Source organism: Stenella coeruleoalba (genome assembly GCF_951394435.1).
Source record: "Stenella coeruleoalba genome assembly, chromosome: 13".
Lineage (NCBI taxonomy): Eukaryota > Metazoa > Chordata > Mammalia > Artiodactyla > Delphinidae > Stenella > Stenella coeruleoalba.
The window spans coordinates 79,000,870-79,018,216 of NC_137159.1; the positions used below are offsets into that span (position 1 = coordinate 79,000,870).

General features: G+C 41.7%; 1 protein-coding gene across 3 annotated transcripts in view; it reads left to right on the forward strand.

Moving 5' to 3' along the window:
- Positions 1–17,347, forward strand: part of NBAS (NBAS subunit of NRZ tethering complex) — a 340,369-nt gene that overhangs the window by 231,362 nt on the left and 91,660 nt on the right. For all 3 annotated transcript variants that reach the window (XM_079940671.1, XM_079940670.1, XM_079940672.1), the window contains 2 exons: positions 4,195–4,445; positions 5,628–5,962. In XM_079940671.1, the coding sequence (XP_079796797.1) occupies positions 4,195–4,445; positions 5,628–5,962 (586 nt within the window). The remainder of the gene's footprint in view (positions 1–4,194; positions 4,446–5,627; positions 5,963–17,347) is intronic.

The following is a 17,347-nucleotide window of genomic DNA, read 5'->3' on the forward strand; positions in this document are numbered from 1 at the left end:
TAGTCTTTGGGGGAAATGCTTAGAAGTTCTGCATCTGAACCGTGTGGACCAGTGGACCTCATCCCTTTGCTCCCTCCAGCCTTTCCCAGGAGCTCTCTCCCTCTCGCCTTCTTCTCTCCTCTTCAGTCAGCTCATGGAATTGTATCAGTGTTATCACTCAGTCTCAGATTGAGTAAAGTAAAATGCATTTAGTTAAATTTGTTTCCCCCCATGAATATAAGTCCTTTCAATTCATGCTGTTCTTGAATCACAGTTTCGGCTGATTGACAACTCGAAGCCATTACAGAATCCCTTAATCATGGGATTAGTACTAATAACTTATTCCTTGTGCCTTTCGTACAACTAATGCTAATTTTCTTCTTGTAGTTAATCTCTGGAAGTTAAATTTGCACCATATATATACTTATATGTATGTGTGTGTATATATATGTGTGTATATAAATATTTATATATGTGTGTGTATATATATATTTATATATATAAATATATATTTATATTTTTATATATATATATATATTAGTTGCCTTATAGCTAAAGCTTAGAAAAGCCACTTAAACAGTTTTTAAGGGTAACTACTGATTTGATCAGTGAAAGTTCCACCGTAGTTTCCTTGTATTTCTTCCTACTCTCTTGAATGTGGGTTCTTTGGAATTGTTTTCTAAGCAGAGATTTCATTTCTTGTTCCAAAAGGAAGATAACAGCATCTTTCGATGGGAACTCTTAAAATGGGTTATCAATTACTGGCGTCTATGGAAGATCTTAGTACCTTGTAATTTACTGAAGAGGGAGGTTTTCGTGTTTATCATGTGTCAGTAAAAGTATTCCAGTACCTCTCTTGACAAGATAATTAGGGAAAATTGCACATCAGGCAAAGTAAACTGCAGGCACAGAAGAATAGGTGGGTGGGCGAGGGGGGAAAGTAACGTTGACTGAGAGAGACTGTATTCAGAATCTAGTCGAACACAGATGGACTAAAGCTGTTGTGGTTTAGCCATTGTCCATTTTGTAGATGAGTCTCAGATACGCTGCTTGCCAGGGGATAGCAGTGAAGTGTGACAGGAGAACTCTTTTAGATGACTGCCCCCGAGAGAGAGCTAATGTCTGTCACAGAAAGAATCCTGGTTTTGAAATGGTTGTTAGTGAGGGCGCTTATTAAGCGCCATTGGTTGACGGCTGCTTTGTGACTAGGTGAGCAGCCCCAGCCATGCGGAGTCCAGACAGATCTGGACGCTTGGTCTTAGGCGTCACTTAACCTCTCTGATGACAGTCTCTCACTTGCCTGCCACAGTAATCCATGGAATAAGTGCAGGGTTTCTTTCCTCTTCCATCGGGCATGTCGCTCTGATTGCAAGTCTTTGTCAACGTGAATCATCTTAATGGGATGACGCAGTTTCTTATTTCCTTCTTCACTGCGTTGTTTTCAGACTTCACTTTGCAAATTATGAAGGAACATCAGGAATTCTGTGACTTTCATATACCACTGGGTGTACAGTACGGGAGAAATCGCAGGTTTGGTTACAGACCACTGCAATAAAGCCAATATCACAATAATGCTAGTACATGAATGTTTTTGTTTCCCAGTGCATATAAAAGTTACATTTACACTACACTATAGTCTATTAAGTGTGCGAAAATATGTCTAAAAAACATGTGCAGACCTTAATTAAAAGATACCTTAGGGACTTCCCTGGTGGCGCAGTGGTTAAGAATACACCTGCCAGTGCAGGGGACGTGGGTTCGATCCCTGGTCTGGGAAGATCCCACATGCCACGGAGCAAGTAAGCCCGTGCGCCACAACTACTGAGCCCGCACTCTAGAGCCCGCGAGCCACAACTACTGAAGTCCGCGCACTCTCGGGCCCACATGCTGCAACTACTGAGCTCGCGTGCTGCAGCTACTGAAGCCCATGTGCCTACAGTCTGTGCTCCACAACAAGAGAAGCCACCACAATGAGAAGCCTGCGCACCACAGCGGAGTAGCCCCCGCTCACCACAACTAGAGAAAGCCTGCGCGCAGCAATGAAGACCCAGAGCAGCCAAAAATAAATAAATAAATAAATAAATAAATTTATTTTTAAAAAGTTACCTTATTGCTAAAACAATGCCCAATTACAATAGGAACACCAAAGATCACAGATCACCGTAACAGATATAATAATAACGACAAAGTTTGAAATATTGCGAGAATTACCAAAATGTGACACAGAGACACGAAGTGAACAAACTCTGTCGGAAAAAATGGCACCAATGGACTTGCTTGACCCAGGGCTGCCACCAACCTTCCATTTGTAAAAACAACGCAATGCCTGTGAAGCGCGATAAAGCAAAGCACACAAACGAGGCCTGCCTGTGCCTTTCAGGGCTGACCTTGCGTTCTTTGAATAGTGATAGTATCCGAAGAGTTTTGAAATAGCCGTCCATTTATACTCGCTGTTTCCTGTATAGGCCTTGTGCTTTCTTGTCTTGATACCTTTGTTCGTATTATTTCTGCTTCATTCCTTTCTACAATACCAAGCTCAAGTACTTCTCTCAATAAGCCTTCTGGTGTCATCGATATCTACCTCCTCTGACATGACAGCTTTAGTGACCCCACTCGTAACTGGAATATAATTGCATGTCCTTTGTCAGCCCACACCATTATTCTGCAGTGTTTTTTAAGTACGTATAATGCAACTGCTGGATGAGAGCTCTGTGTTGTAACTCTATACCCTCCCCAGTGCTGAGCACAGGGCCTTGTCCGTAGAGGACACCTAAGTTTTTGTTCATTCTCCCGTCTATTTGGCATTCATAAGACACGTGTCGAGTGTTTCCTTTGTACCACACGCTGGTGCTTGGTACTGAGAAGCTAAAGCTGAAGAAGATGTGGTATCATCTTTGCCATCAGGTGGTACATGGTGTAGTGAGGGAGACAGGCAAAGTAATAAATAGTTAAAGCAGGTTATGAATAGACGGATACTCTGGGACATCTTTATAGATAGGGATATTTTTGTAAATGTTTAAACCGTGTCTTAATAGAAAAACAGGGTTTCTCTTGAAGTGAAAGTTAAAAGAGCATTTTTGAATTGCTTGATATTTTGACTTTATAAACCGCTGCTGTTATCCCAAGTATTATCACATCCTGATACAAATTTTAAAGTATATTGTGTATTAACTTTACGTAAAAGAAAAACATGTCTTGGCACTTAGGGGGAATTCCAATAAACAGGGTATCGTATTTCAGAAGAGTTGCTTTTAAACGATATGAAACCTAACTTTGATCCTGTCCGAGGTCTCACTTCCTGCTCCTAGGTACTTTCATTGCTACTCTACGAACCCTGGAAGCTGGGAGTTTCTGTTAGTGCCAAAGGCTGCTTGAAGGCCTCTTACGGTTAGAAAGCTTGAAACTCATCCCGCTTGGGGCATTGGGATTATGCTGGGCAGGAGGCACTGTGCTCTGTCCAGGGAGAAGCATGAGACCAAAATTAAGCCCTCCCCGTCACCCAAAAAACACAAACTGATCAACCAAGCAGAAGTCCTTAAATTTGTTTTTCAAGAGTTTAACCTTAAATGACTTAAAAAAAAATAACATTATAAAGACAGCTAAGGCAGGATGAAAATATTGATGTGTGCTTTATTCAAGTGGCATTCGTTACTACAGGTAATTCAAGTGAAAGTGCGAGTATCTCTTCTTTTCTATTTTAATTCTGTTTGAACACAGTGTCAAGGTTATGTCTACTGTCAGTTCAAGCCTCTGATATAAGATTTATGCCTAAAAGTTGGGGTTGTTTCTTCACTTCTCTATTTCCTAAATTCCTGAAATAATAAATTTGTGTACGTTTCTGTAAGGAAGCTCAGGTTTTAAATTTTTCTTGTGGTATGAATAAATAATGCGTAGTAGAAGGTGGCAGATCTGGGTTCATTTCCAGCCAGTAAGCACTGGGCAGTTCTCTGTAGAGAACTACAGGGTGCTGTAGACCCCCGCATGAGACAACGTGAAAATCATATAGTACATCTGAAACACGTTTGTTTCCCTTTATATAAACTACCTGCACACACTGGTGGTTTCCTGTCTTTGATTAGGCAGCAAGAAGGGATTTGTAAGAAGTAGCCTTTCTTCCTAGGTTTCCAAACAAATAAACAAACAAAAAACATGTTGTTTAATAAAGGAACCAAATCTTACCAATCTTAACATACTTTCTTTATCTCTTAATTTCAGTTTGTCCACAGTAGAAATTGAAAGTCGAGCTCAGTCCCTTCATCTCTTCGAGACGTTGAAGACCAGTCCCGAAGCCTTTCACAAGCACATGGTCAAGTATATCTATCCCACGATTGATGGCTTTGATCATGAAAGACTGCTGTATTATTTCACTCTGCTGGAAAGCTGTGGCTGTGCAGATTTGGGGAAATACACCATTAAACCAGAAACCCACATTCGGCTGCTAAAGAAATTTAAGGTAGTTGCGTCAGGTAAGTTAATCATTTTCCTGCTTGAACTCATTCTTTAAATGTAATCTAGGGCAATTTTCTATATACAGTCCTGTTCCTGCATTGTGGCTGGCGTAACTGAAACCACAGTATTTTTATGCTAATAGACTTTATTCTGTCTCCAACTCCTTTACTTACTGTTGAGGGACTTAAACACTGGAGAAACTTAAGTCACACAATGACTAAACGCAGACCTGGTACTAAAATCCAAAGCTTCTGACTAGTACGCCAAAGGTGTTTTCCCTGCTTCCACTGGTTATATTTTATCTACATAAATGACAAGGCTGAGACGCTTCCCAATAGGCAATTTGGCAGGAGTTCACTTAAGTAGACCTACATGTTTAAAGTATGTATGGAACCCTTAAAATAAGAGCCTTTGAATCTTTGATAAATTGTGGAATTTTTTTTTTTTTTTTTTGCGTTACGTGGGCCTCTCACTGTTGTGGCGTCTCCCGTTGCGGAGCACAGGCTCACGGGCCCAGCCGCTCCGCGGCATGCGGGATCCTCCCGGACCGGGGCACGAACCTGTGTCCCCTGCATCCCAACCACTGCGCCAACAGGGAAGCCCTGTGGAAATCTTTAGAATGGTGTCTGTAGCTCATAACTAAGAAATTAACCGTGTTAATACCTCTCAAATCTGTATGATACTTTACAATTTACAAGGCACTTGCAAAGCTGCATTCATCTGCTATTCATAACAACTTTGAGTATTTACTTCAGTTTAGCAGTGGTTTACTGAGTAGCTGAATTAGACCCTGGACTAGACACAGAGGAGAGGGAGTAAGATTCAATCCCTGCCTTCAGGTAGTTGATGAGGTACTAGATGAATAACGAATATAGTGCAGTTTGGTGAGAGCACTGATAGAAGACATAGGTGCCATGGGGGGATTGAAGAAGCGAAGAGATATTGCCATCTCCAGGATACAAATGAGGACACTGGGGCTCACAGCGGTTGAGTGACCTGTTCAGGGTCGCACAGTTGGTTAAGTTGCAGGCAGGGATTGGAACTCAGATCTTCTGATGGACCTCATTGACAAGCGAAGCTGTGCTGTAACTAAATCTTTTCATTCAGCCACGCAGAGGGGCTGTGTGTGTATTTGAAAGCCCCTGTGTGGTTATCTGGGAATGAACTACTCTCTTTTTTTCCCCTTTTCTTTCCAATAGGTCTTAATTACAAAAAGCTGACAGATGAAAACATGAATCCTCTTGAGGCATTGGAGCCAGTCCTTTCAAGTCAAAATATCTTATCCATTTCCAAACTTGTTCCCAAAATCCCTGAGAAGGATGGGCGCATGCTCTCCCCAAGCTCTCTGTACACCGTCTGGTTACAGAAGTTGTTCTGGACTGGAGACCCTCACCTCGTTAAACAAGTCCCGGCATCCTCCCCCGAGTGGCTGTGCGCCTATGACGCCTGCATGAAGTACTTTGATCGTCTCCTCCCAGGTGACCTCATCACTGTGGTGGATTCAGTGACCTTTTCTCCAAAAGCTGTGACCAAGGTAACCAAAAAGATAAGAGTTTAAAGTAGATTGGCCGCTTTAGAAGAAATGAAAATTGCTCTTACATTCTGTCGATTTTGTTTTTATTTGCTTTCTTGAAATAGGGAATACTTACATGTTTGGCAGTTTTGTTTTTTGTTAAGCATGAGGTATTTTAATTGGGAGATCATTTTCCTCTATCACAGTTGTGCAGGCAATATAAATCAGGCTTAACTGTTCTAATTTGCACGTACATTTTGTTCATGCTATAGTTCTCATAATATGGCATTTTATAGTAAATATTCCATCCTGTTCTTTCCAATTGACAAGTGGAAAGAACCTCCAGTGCCAAGCCCACATTACTTGCACTCAGAGCCAGGCTACCAACTTAGCGACGATTAAGTCCAGGTCTTAAAACAGTTTCACGTGAATGCTACGTAGTACATGACTTGGTGGTAGAATTACCCATGTGAGTCTGTGTGGCAATTTCCAATGTCCGCTCCATGCCCAGGTCTGAGCCCTTTAATTGGACTCTAACTTCTCCTCTCGATCCTTTAACATTGTAGAGTTTCACACAAAATAGATAATGTGGGTTATTCTCCTCCCCTTCTTGCCCTCTCACTATTCAACAAATATGAATTTCTCATTGCTTGGACATGGGGCATCATCTCTCCTAGAAAATCTCCCAGCTGCTGGTCTCAACTGCTGAACTGCATTGCGTTTGGAACTTCCTTTCATTTTCTCTTCCCTGCCTTTGCTGCTGCCTTCTCTTTCCCCCAAGTTGGCAAGTCTGCCCAGGACCCTATCCCATGAATTTTTATTATAGCTATTATTATCATGAAAATTGAGTGTAGAGGCTAAGAATCCAAGTCATTCATCTGGAGGTTGGCCCAGGTAGATGTTCAAACATCTGTGGGGAATGCTAGTTTTAACTAACTTGCTAGATTAATAGTTGTGGATAACCAATGACTTCATTTCCTTATTATTGTAACTCAATGAATTTAGTTAATAACTTGGTTTTAAATTTTACAGCCACTGCTATAAAGAGGAGATAATCATTTTTGTTGTTTTTAAGGAAAAACGTAAGGATGATTGTAAAGGGATGTAGCGTGATATATTTGAAAAGAGCACGGGTTTAGAGTCATACGGCTTTGAAGTTTGAACCTGCCACTTAGCCAGCTACGTGGTTTCGCCTCAGGAATCTCTGTTAACTTCTGCCTTCTTCAGGCAGAGGCAGTGACTGAGGAATCTTGAAATAGATGATAGTGTTATCCTACTTTTAATAGGTGAGGAAACAGAGGTTCAACAAAGTTAATTTGGTAATAGAGGAGTCACAATTTGAACTCAAGGAGGCTTATTCCAGGGTCTTTGCTCTTAACCACTGAATGGTACTATTTCTAAGAAGTCATAGAAACAAACAGCTAGAGTCAGGGGACCTGGAGCCTTTGTAGGGACTGTGGGAGAACAGTGGGGCCAGAGAGCCCCAAGCATTTTCAGTCCAAGCGGAGCACCCTGTCTCGGGATGTTTCCAGAGCAGGGCTGAGTCTAAATGAGGAAAGCCCGGCAGGAACCTCACAATGTCTGGGGAAAGACAAGAGTCCAGCAAATACTGGGTGAATCTCCAAGGATGAGAAGAGGTTTGAGTCCAAGTAAGTACTAGCATTGCCACAAGTACATACTGGAGGGAAGGGGCTGAACCAAGTGGGGAGTTGAAATCCAAGGAAATGGCTCCAGAGCTGGGACCTATGAAACGGCTGAAGGAGCTTGACAAACGACCTGACTGGCCAGGAGGATGGAGGGGCCCAGGGTGCAGGAGGTTTTACATACTTTATATGAGGGCAGAGGCAAAGCCCAGCAGGCCAGCCAGGGCCACGTGCTAATTGTGAGCACGGTATGGGGTGGACAGACAGCCTAGACTTCCCGACAGCAATTACTTGCTCCTGATTAAACAAACTTAGGAGTTGGATGTACAGTCTGCTCAGCTTTAGTTGGTATTTATGATGTTTTAAGTCAGATGGCTTTAAGTTACAGCACATTCTCATCACCTTAGTTTCTTAATTGTATATCTTTAAGATGCCCTCCAACCGCGAGAAGATGTATGACACAGTTGTTTGTGGACATATGTGCATTTTTTCCTGAGGAAAAGGTGCATAGCTGACCCAGTAGGGATTGAGTCAGTTAATTGTGGCATTGCTTTCTCTTAGCTCAGATGGTGTAATTCTCAGCAAGATATTCTTTTACTGTAAACTATGTTAAGAGGTAGTTTTCTACTAAGTCAAATAAGGTATAGAAAAGTGAGAGAGATAGATTAATTTGATAGTTTTAGTCTGGCTTTATATTTGTTCTCGTTTTATTAATTGGCAAGCTTTAAATTTTCCATTCAGAGAGGGAAAGTATAAAGTTTAGGTACAATGCATGTTTGAAATCTCGCAGTGCTATCCTAGAGAGAGAGAGAAAGAGTGTAAAATTCATATTGAAATACAACCCTCACATGTCAGAGGACACATTCGGAAAAGGAAATGCATCTGGATGTGGCCAAGTTTGCAAAACACCAGATGTTGCCACAGCTTGTACATGGTGTTAAAAATGTAAAATAAGTGTATACTACTCATATATAGTGTGCAGTTTTGAAACGTTTACCCACATTTAATTCAGAGCCAAATGTTTGGAAAGAACTGGTGAACATCCAGAGAGCCTAACGAGAACAGTAAGCAATCAACTCAGAGAGGAACGTCCCAAAGCCTGAACTTAGTACCCATTCCATAATGAAACAAGCCAGAGGAGGCGCTTCGCCTTCATAGCAGAATCCGTAGAAATCCTGGGGAGCATCATTATGTCATGGAGGCCAAGAGTGAATTTGCACGACATTCGAGGTGATGCATATGCAGAAGGGAAAAGAATGCACATGTTTAAAGTGCATTGGCTCCAATTCTGAATGGTTGCGTTTCAGTTGAGTCAGGTCAGAGTTGCTCTCCTATTGCTTTTCCGATTCAGTCATTAGAAGCATTTTTGCAGAGAACAAGTTAGTGAGTTAGAAATTAGGAAAGTGGTCGACAAAGCTGAAATGCAGGTCAGAGCACTGTTTGCCTGGTTCAGACATGATGTGGTTAGATAAGGGGGTGCTTGCATGTAACCCCAGCCTTCGTGTTTTACACTCAACACTCGCTCTCAATTGCTGGTATAGCTACATCCAAAAATAAGGACGTGGAAAATCCTCATCCTACTTAGGAAATGCTACTAAGTTGGCCCGAATCCTTCTTTAAAAACCCCAGTTAAGGGCTTTTCTGGTGGCGCAGTGGTTGAGAGTCCGCCTGCCGATGCAGGGGACACGGGTTCGTGCCCCGGTCCGGGAAGATCCCACATGCCGTGTAGCGGCTGGGCCCGTGAGCCATGACCACTGAGCCTGCGCGTCTAGAGCCTGTGCTCCGCAACGGGAGAGGCCACAACAGTGAGAGGCCTGCGTACCGCAAAAAAAAAAAACACAAAAAAAAACAAAACCAGGTAATCACAGAAGTAGAAGAGGTGTTCTAGTATCCTAGAAGCCTGATGCTTTTCAACCTGGAATTGGGTAGGCGTTCACCACCCTCTCCCCACCCCACGTGCACCCTGTGTTTCAGCTCCTACCATTTGTTTTTGATGGGAATGTATCTCCTTTGAGTTAGAGCGGAAAAATTCTTGAGAACCTCTTCTCTAGTCTGACCTCTGACCTTCAAGTGGCATTTTTATTGATAATTAAGGCACTACCTCTGCTTCTATATTTATTTATACACACACACATATGTATAAGGAATCTTTCTCTTTCTTCTTGTATTTCCCACTTTTTGGTTCTGCCTTCTGTAGCTGTGGAAACAGCATGAGGGCATCTCTTTTTCATATGACTGTTCAAATTCTTGAACTAGGCTACTATATCCTCCCTTATTCTATTATCTAGACTACTTGCTAGAGGAATAAATTTATCTAGACTACTTGCTGGAAGAATAAATTTATCTTAAAAACCATGATATGGGGCTTCCCTGGTGGCGCAGTGGTTGAGAGTCCACCTGCCGATGCAGAGGACACGGGTTCGTGCCCCGGTCCGGGAAGATCCCACATGCCGCAGAGCGGCTGGGCCCTTGAGCCATGGCTGCTGGGCCTGCGCGTCCGGAGCCTGTGCTCCGCAACGGGAGAGGCCACAGCAGTGAGAGGCCCGCGTACCGCAAAAAAAAAAAAAAAAAAAACATGCCTGTAAGAAACCTAAAATGAAGGGTTTCTTTTCTTTACAGTAAAATTATTATAATTGAGAGTTACACTCCCGGTGAAATTAGAAATCCCTTGAGGGCAAGGCTGTTGCCTTTTCTCTCAGATGCTCCAGTACCCAGCATAGTATAAAAGCAGGCACTCCTCAGTGTGGTTGTTCAAATAATTACTATCCTAGGTTGGCTATTCTTAAATCTTTCGATCTTTGGATGCCTTAATATTCTTAAAAATTGTTGAGGACCCTAAAAAGCTTTTGTTTATGTAATATCTGTTGTTATTTGGCATATTAGAAATTAAAACCAAGAAATTTTAAAAATATTTGTTTAATTCATTTATAGGTTAATTCATATATAGATCCATTTATAGGTTGACATGAATAGCATCTCTTGATGGAAAATGGAAATATAGCATTTCAAAAAGAAAAAAATAATGAAAGTGACATCATTTTACAGTCACATGTCTGGCTTAATAGAACACAGCTGGGTTCTCGCGTTTGTTTCTGTATTCAATTTTTGTTGTTTTGGCTGAAGAAAATGAAGAGCTTTCAGCCTTACACAGATACAAGGTAGAAGAGGGAGGAGTGCTTTAATAGCCTATGGTGTAATTTTGGGTGTTCTTTGATGCTACTGTAAAACTCACCAAATGATAAATTCTTAAAGACTAGGTGTAGTGTGGAGTCAGAAACCCTATCCTTGATCCTTCTGTGCTCTCTTATATTAAAACTGTTGTTTTGGATTGCACTTTGATTGGATCTTCTACCCATGTATGATTTGGAATATAATGCTTTCAGAGTTTGGAAAATTGGCTCGCTCAGTTATACAAATCATCCAAATGTTGATACAGTGCATTATACGTTATCAACAAAGTCACATGGGTTATTCTGAACGCCCATCTTATCCAGTGAGTTTTTAAATATTGGGAAGTTGTCAAGCTCACAGTGGTAGGTACAAGTTTTCCAAAACTCGAATTTTTGCTTGAAAGCTTCAATTGTATCATTGGCAACAAATACTGTGAGTTAATTTCCTGGAAGTGACACGCTCACTTTGTTCACATAGGAGAAAATGTTTGCCGCATATTCACGTCTGAATAGCTGTAGTTTGTCTACCTGTTGTTCTTTCAAGCACAAATGGTAATGCGTGCCAAAGCAGCTGCTTCAGCTACTCATGACTCAGACAGTCACACAAATGCTTTTTCCTTACTACGCTTCAGTACACAGTGAGATGTTTCATGTGTATCTCTCAGTTCTTAGATATGCAGATATCTAAGATATGCACTTAGATATGCACTCAGTGGTTGAGATTTAATAAAATCAATCATTTTTACTCCTTCATCAAGAACATTCTCAAGTGAAATGCCGATGGAGAACACAGTGACACTTAGTACATTTTGGTGCCACTCCCTTGATTGTGCAAAGTCCCCACAGTTTTATCCACCATTGCTTTTTCACCATCATATACGTGTCAACATAGTGAAAAAAGGTAAATAATGTTTTAGTGGTAAAAGTCAAAAAGGTGAACAATTTTGACTTCGCAGACCTCTTGAAAGAGTCATGGACTCTTGTGGTTTGTGGACCACACTTTGAGGACCACTGTCGTAGGATATTGTTTCCAGAACGGCAGCCAACCTTGACGCCCACATGAAGGAGCATTTCAGCTTCCTAAATGTTTGTAATTTAAATAATAATGAAGATATGTCTGGTAAGTGCATAAAAGATTGTCTTAAAATTTCAGTTTCTCAAAATAGTTTAACTTCTAATCAGCTTTCCAGATGTGGACGTGTCAGAAAGAATTTGAAAATGTAAATGGAATGTGTACATGGTAATATCATTATATCATCCTTTGAATTTATGAACTTGCAATATATTTTTTCCTTCTACAGATTTCCTTTTATAATTTTTTAGCTAACATATTTATTTTTTAATATTACTCAAGCTAAGCAGGGAGTTCTCTGGGAGAGACGTATAAGAAAAGAGAAGGGGCTCAGAGTAAGGGTGCAGCTCCTGAGGGGCACTCCTGCAACCTGGTTTCCTCAGCTTTATTCCCAGGCCAGGATCTCAGCTCAAAGAAGAGATGATTTTTTTCCTGGGGCCTGGATGCAATAGAGTATGAGGATGATGCTTAATCATGGTTCCACCCCGCCCTCACTCATAGCCCCTTTTAGAATTCAGAAAGATGAAAGTAAACATCAACAATAAATATTGTTGGCAAAGCTGGAATTAGGGAGCATGGCCTGCATCTGCAACCCAATGGTCTGTCTTTCACAAAAGTTCACACTTGTTTGAAATTTGACTAGTTAGAGCTGCTATAGAAAGTAATTCTAGAGGGAAGCCAAGGATGAGTGCACACTGAGGACAGGCAGGGCTGGCGGGGAGTAGCCGCGTTATGCATGGCTTTGAAGTCTGCTCTTCTCCTGTGGGGAGGAATAAGGAGGGGAGAGATGGCAGAAGTGCTCTTCCTATGGTTTCTGCCTGTTGGTTGGAGTGAAAGTTTTCTCCTCATAATGGAAAGATGAGGAGAGGGCAATGGGCTTTTTGTTTCCTTAACTAATTCAGCTTAATAATGAAACCTCTTGCCAGTGAGGGGAGAAAGGAGTCCAGGGTCTGTCGGGACCTGGTCCTGATGTCCCCTCTTCCTGGGGCCACACCTCTTGTACCTATGAGTCTCGTGGCATGTCCTCCTGGGATCAGTAGTGGCAGAAGCACAGCCTGTGCTTCTGAACACTCTAAGATAGGTCAGAAGAGCTCACTCTTCTGACTCCCTGTGGACTAGGCTAAAAATCTACTCTCTGTTCTATTCCCTATCTCACATTTTGCCCAACTGGAATGATGATTAAAACTCATCAGAAGTTAAGCAACAGAGTAGAAATATGCCAAGTATTACAGGTCAGCAGCTTTAAAATGGCCCAAATTTAAATTCTCATTATTAAATTCCCAGGAAGAAATTGACATCCTTAAAATCAAATCCTCTTGCCCTTTTAGTTAAAGTTCAATTACATCAAAATCCAAAATTCGTAAGTTCAACAAAAGTAAAGTTCAAAGATGATATTCCTGGTTTCTGCTCTATCTTAGCCAGAGAGGTCTGAGTTAGGTGTCTGGGTAATATCAGGTTCCTTCAGCAGAATATACCTTCTTACACTTGAGGAGTATAGCTTCTTCAGCAAATCTGAAGTTAAGTTAATCCCACTCCAAGTTTTCCATGCATCTCATTTTTTAAAACTCTAAAAGAAAAAGAGAAAAAAATTAAAACAGTTTCAGCGTCAGCTCCATTGCTGTGTAATTTAGGAAACGCAAGCGAATCACCAGCCCTGACACAGCCAAGTGAAGCAAGGTTCCTGAATCCTGTTCTTAGTTCGGTCCAAATACACATTCGTAGAATGCTGGAGAGCATGGAAGTGGCTTGTTGGTGTGGGAGCGGAGGAGAGTCGGCAGAGAAAAGCTTACTGAGTTGAGCTTTGCCAGCGTATCAGGTCAAACCAGTTGTCTAGAGCTTGGCCGGGTAGGTGTCCCATGAAGGGGTTAAATGCGGTGTGCGTTCTCCATATGGAGGAAGGGAAAATACCCATCCAGACTGTCTCCTCTCTGAGACCGACTTATTTTACATGTCCCTGCCTGCAGTCACTCTGCCTTCCTAATGTCCATTTCCCCATTTAAGCTCTGTGTTCCTCCAGTTAAGAGTCCCAGTGGCCACTGTCGCTGTTTTATTGCTATGGAATCCCACTTGTCTCAGAATCCTGTTCCCTGGGGAGCTTTGCCACTCATGCCCATGTTTGCTTCTGCTGAAAACCATCTGCAGTAGATCTCTCAACTGCAGTCAGTGTAGATGTTTTTGAAACCTGTGCCCCTAAGGACCTGGAGAGGACTATCACGTTTGCTTTGTGCTTGCAGCTGAATTGTATGCTTGTGCTCCTTCCATGGGCGTAGAAATATTTCTGTCATATCTTCGGGGTTTGATGGGGAAAGAGCAATAAATAGCATCCTGTCTTCCCAATTGCAATCAGTTAAGAGATAGAGGGATCAGCTAGACGGAAACTAAAGTCACTTTATTGTTGGGAGGATTGGAGTGTCGACCATGGCTTGATTTTCCACGGTCAGCCATCCTCGTACTTGCTCCCTGCCCAGATCTTCAGACAACCCTGCCAAGCCCAAGGATAGATCTGGAGAGCATGTGTGCTTTCTCAGAAGGGCTGCCTCCCAACTTGATTCCCACTCATGGGACCCAGAGAGGTGGCCTCTGGATTAGTGCTGTCTAATAGGACTGTGATGTGAGCCACTTGTGGAATTTGAAATTTTCTAGTAGTCACATTAAGAAAAGAAACGCAAAATAGGTGAAATTGTCCTAAATATTTACCATTTCAGCATGTAATCAGTGTCCTAAATATTACCATTTCGGCATGTAATCGGTATAAAAATATGAATGAGATATTTTAGCATTCTTGTTTTTGCATACTCTTTGCCATCTGTTGTGTACTCACAGTACCTGTCAGCATAGACGGGCCACATCTCAAACACTCCATAGCCATATGAATGTATTGGACAGATAATGCTTCTCTGGAACCGAAGTCCGCGGTTTACCCTTTTGTCTCACAAACGTTTACCACTGAAAGGACAAGAGCAGAAGAAAAGTGTATTCTCCTCACAGGCAGATCTCAAAAAGAAAGGGAGGGGACTAGCCACCCATAATCAGTTTCTTCCCGCCATGTCATCAGCTGTCACTCCTCCTCTCCCGAGGAGTGACAGGTGAAGAGAGGGGCAGGACTTACCTTCTCGGGACCCATCGGGGGAACTTCCTGCTTTATGGGCCTAGGTGGGAGCTGCAAAGGAGGAGAAAATGGTTCCTGCCACACATACTACATGAATGTCCGGCTAAAAATAAATGATAAGACCTTAGGAATTATCTGTCATCTACGGAAATCACGGTACGCGCTATGTGGTAATAGCAGTAATAGCGCCCATTTATCGTTCACTGGTTATGTACCGGCCACTGGTTCTCCACTTGACCTTGTCTCCAGTAATCATCACAGTAGCCCTGCAATGTAGGTATTACATCTCAGTTTGAAATGAGCAAACTGAAGGTTAGAGGTTAAGTAATTTGCTCAAGGTCAGAAGCAAGTTAGTAGCTGAGTCAGAATTCCAATCCTCGTCTTATCTGTTTAGTGTTAGAGGTCTTCAGCAAATGATAATCCTTCTTCCTTAGACAGGCACCCACTGTTTTCTGAGGCAACTTGTTCATTTATTGGATACGTTTATGTTATTCTCTTAAATGGGGTCCACGTCTGCCCCTTTGATCTGTCCTCCTTTCTGTAACAACAAGAAATAGAACCACTTCCTTCCTTGCTCTTTGGGACATGGAATAAAAATACCATATATCCTCCAAGACTTTCATCCCTCATTTCTTCTTTATTCCTCAAATAACCTGGATTTCATGTGTTTCGATTAAAATCACCTTCACCTTGACACAATTTATGTGTTCCTCCTTAAAAAAATTTTTTTTAAAAAAGGGAAAAAAAATCACCTCCATGTATTAGTTTTATAGTGCAGTTGTAACTAATTATCACACACCTAGAGACTTAATACAAATTTATTATCTTAAACTTCTGTAGGTGGAAAGTCAGACAAGTGTCTCAGTGGGCTAAAATCCAGGTGCAGGGAGGCCTATACTGCTTTCTGGAGGCTCCAGGGGAGAATCCAGTGGTGAGAGGCTGTCTTCCTTCTTTGGCTCATGGCCCCTTTCCTCCATCTTCAAAGCCAGCAACGTTGCATCTCTCTGATTCTCTGTCTTCACATAATTCTCTCTGACCAAAGCCAGGAAGGGTTCTCACTTTGAAGGATTCATATGATGAGAGGGGAGCCTATGTGGATAATCCAGGATACTCTCCCCATCACAGGGACGGTACCAGTAATCACATCAACGAAGTCCCTTTGCCGTGTATGGTGGCGTCTTCACGGATCTCAAGGATTAGGATGTACACATATTTGGGGACCATAATTCTGCCTACCGATACTTTTATATATAATAAGGTTTTAGACACTTTATAAGACTTTATAATAAGGTTTTATAAAAAGACTGAAGTTTAAACCAAAATGGAAAAATGGTAAAAAGTATGAAAAATATTTAACTCAAAGCTGACGTACTGCCATAATGCATACATACTCTTTTTTTATATGTAAGTAAATGGATTTTAGTTTATTCAAGATAAGACATTTACTTTAAAGACAAATAAACTACATGCACCTCTATTTCTAATTACTGGTAAATGTATATCTCCACATCGATCTTTGTGTATAATTATCAGAGTATACATTACAGCAATGCATGAAGATCTTTTGATCTTCTTCATAAGTTTTTAAATTGAAAGGATATATATCAAATGCACGTTTGTCTCAGAAGACACTATTTCTGAAGCTCCTATTCCTGAGTGGAAAGTGGCATTCCTATATATATATAGATATAGATATGGATATAGATAGATATAGATATAGATATAGATTTTTTTTTTTTTTGGCGGTACGCGGGCCTCTCACTGTTGTGGCCTCTCCCGTTGCGGAGCACAGGCTCCGGACACGCAGGCTCAGCGGCCATGGCTCACGGGCCCAGCAGCTCCGCGGCATGTGGGATCTTCCCGGACCGGGGCATGAACCCGTGTCCCATGCATCAGCAGGCGGACTCTCAACCACTGCGCCACCAGGGAAGCCCCCCATATATTTTTTAAGACTGTTTTTTTGAGAGCAGTGTTAGGTTCACAACAAAATTGAGAGGAAGGTACGGAGGTTTCCCAGTTGCCCCTCCCCTGCACATGCATAATCTCCCCCATTATCAACATTCCTCACTAGAAGGTACCTTTCTTTTTTTAAACAATTGATAAATGTACATTAACACATCATTATCACCCAAAGTCCGCAGTTTACCTTAGGATTCACTCTTAGTGTTGCACATTCTATAGGTGTGGACGGATGTACAATGGCATGTATTATCTATCCATCATTACAATATCAGTATTTTCATTGCCTAAAAATCCTCTGTGCTCTGCCTATTCATGCCCCACCCCTAACCCCTGGCAACCACTGATCTTTTTACTGTGTCCATATTTTTGCCTCTTTTAGAGTGTCGTATAGTCTATTTATTTATATAGACTCTAGCTCACATAGTCATAAACTACATAGCCTTTTCAGAT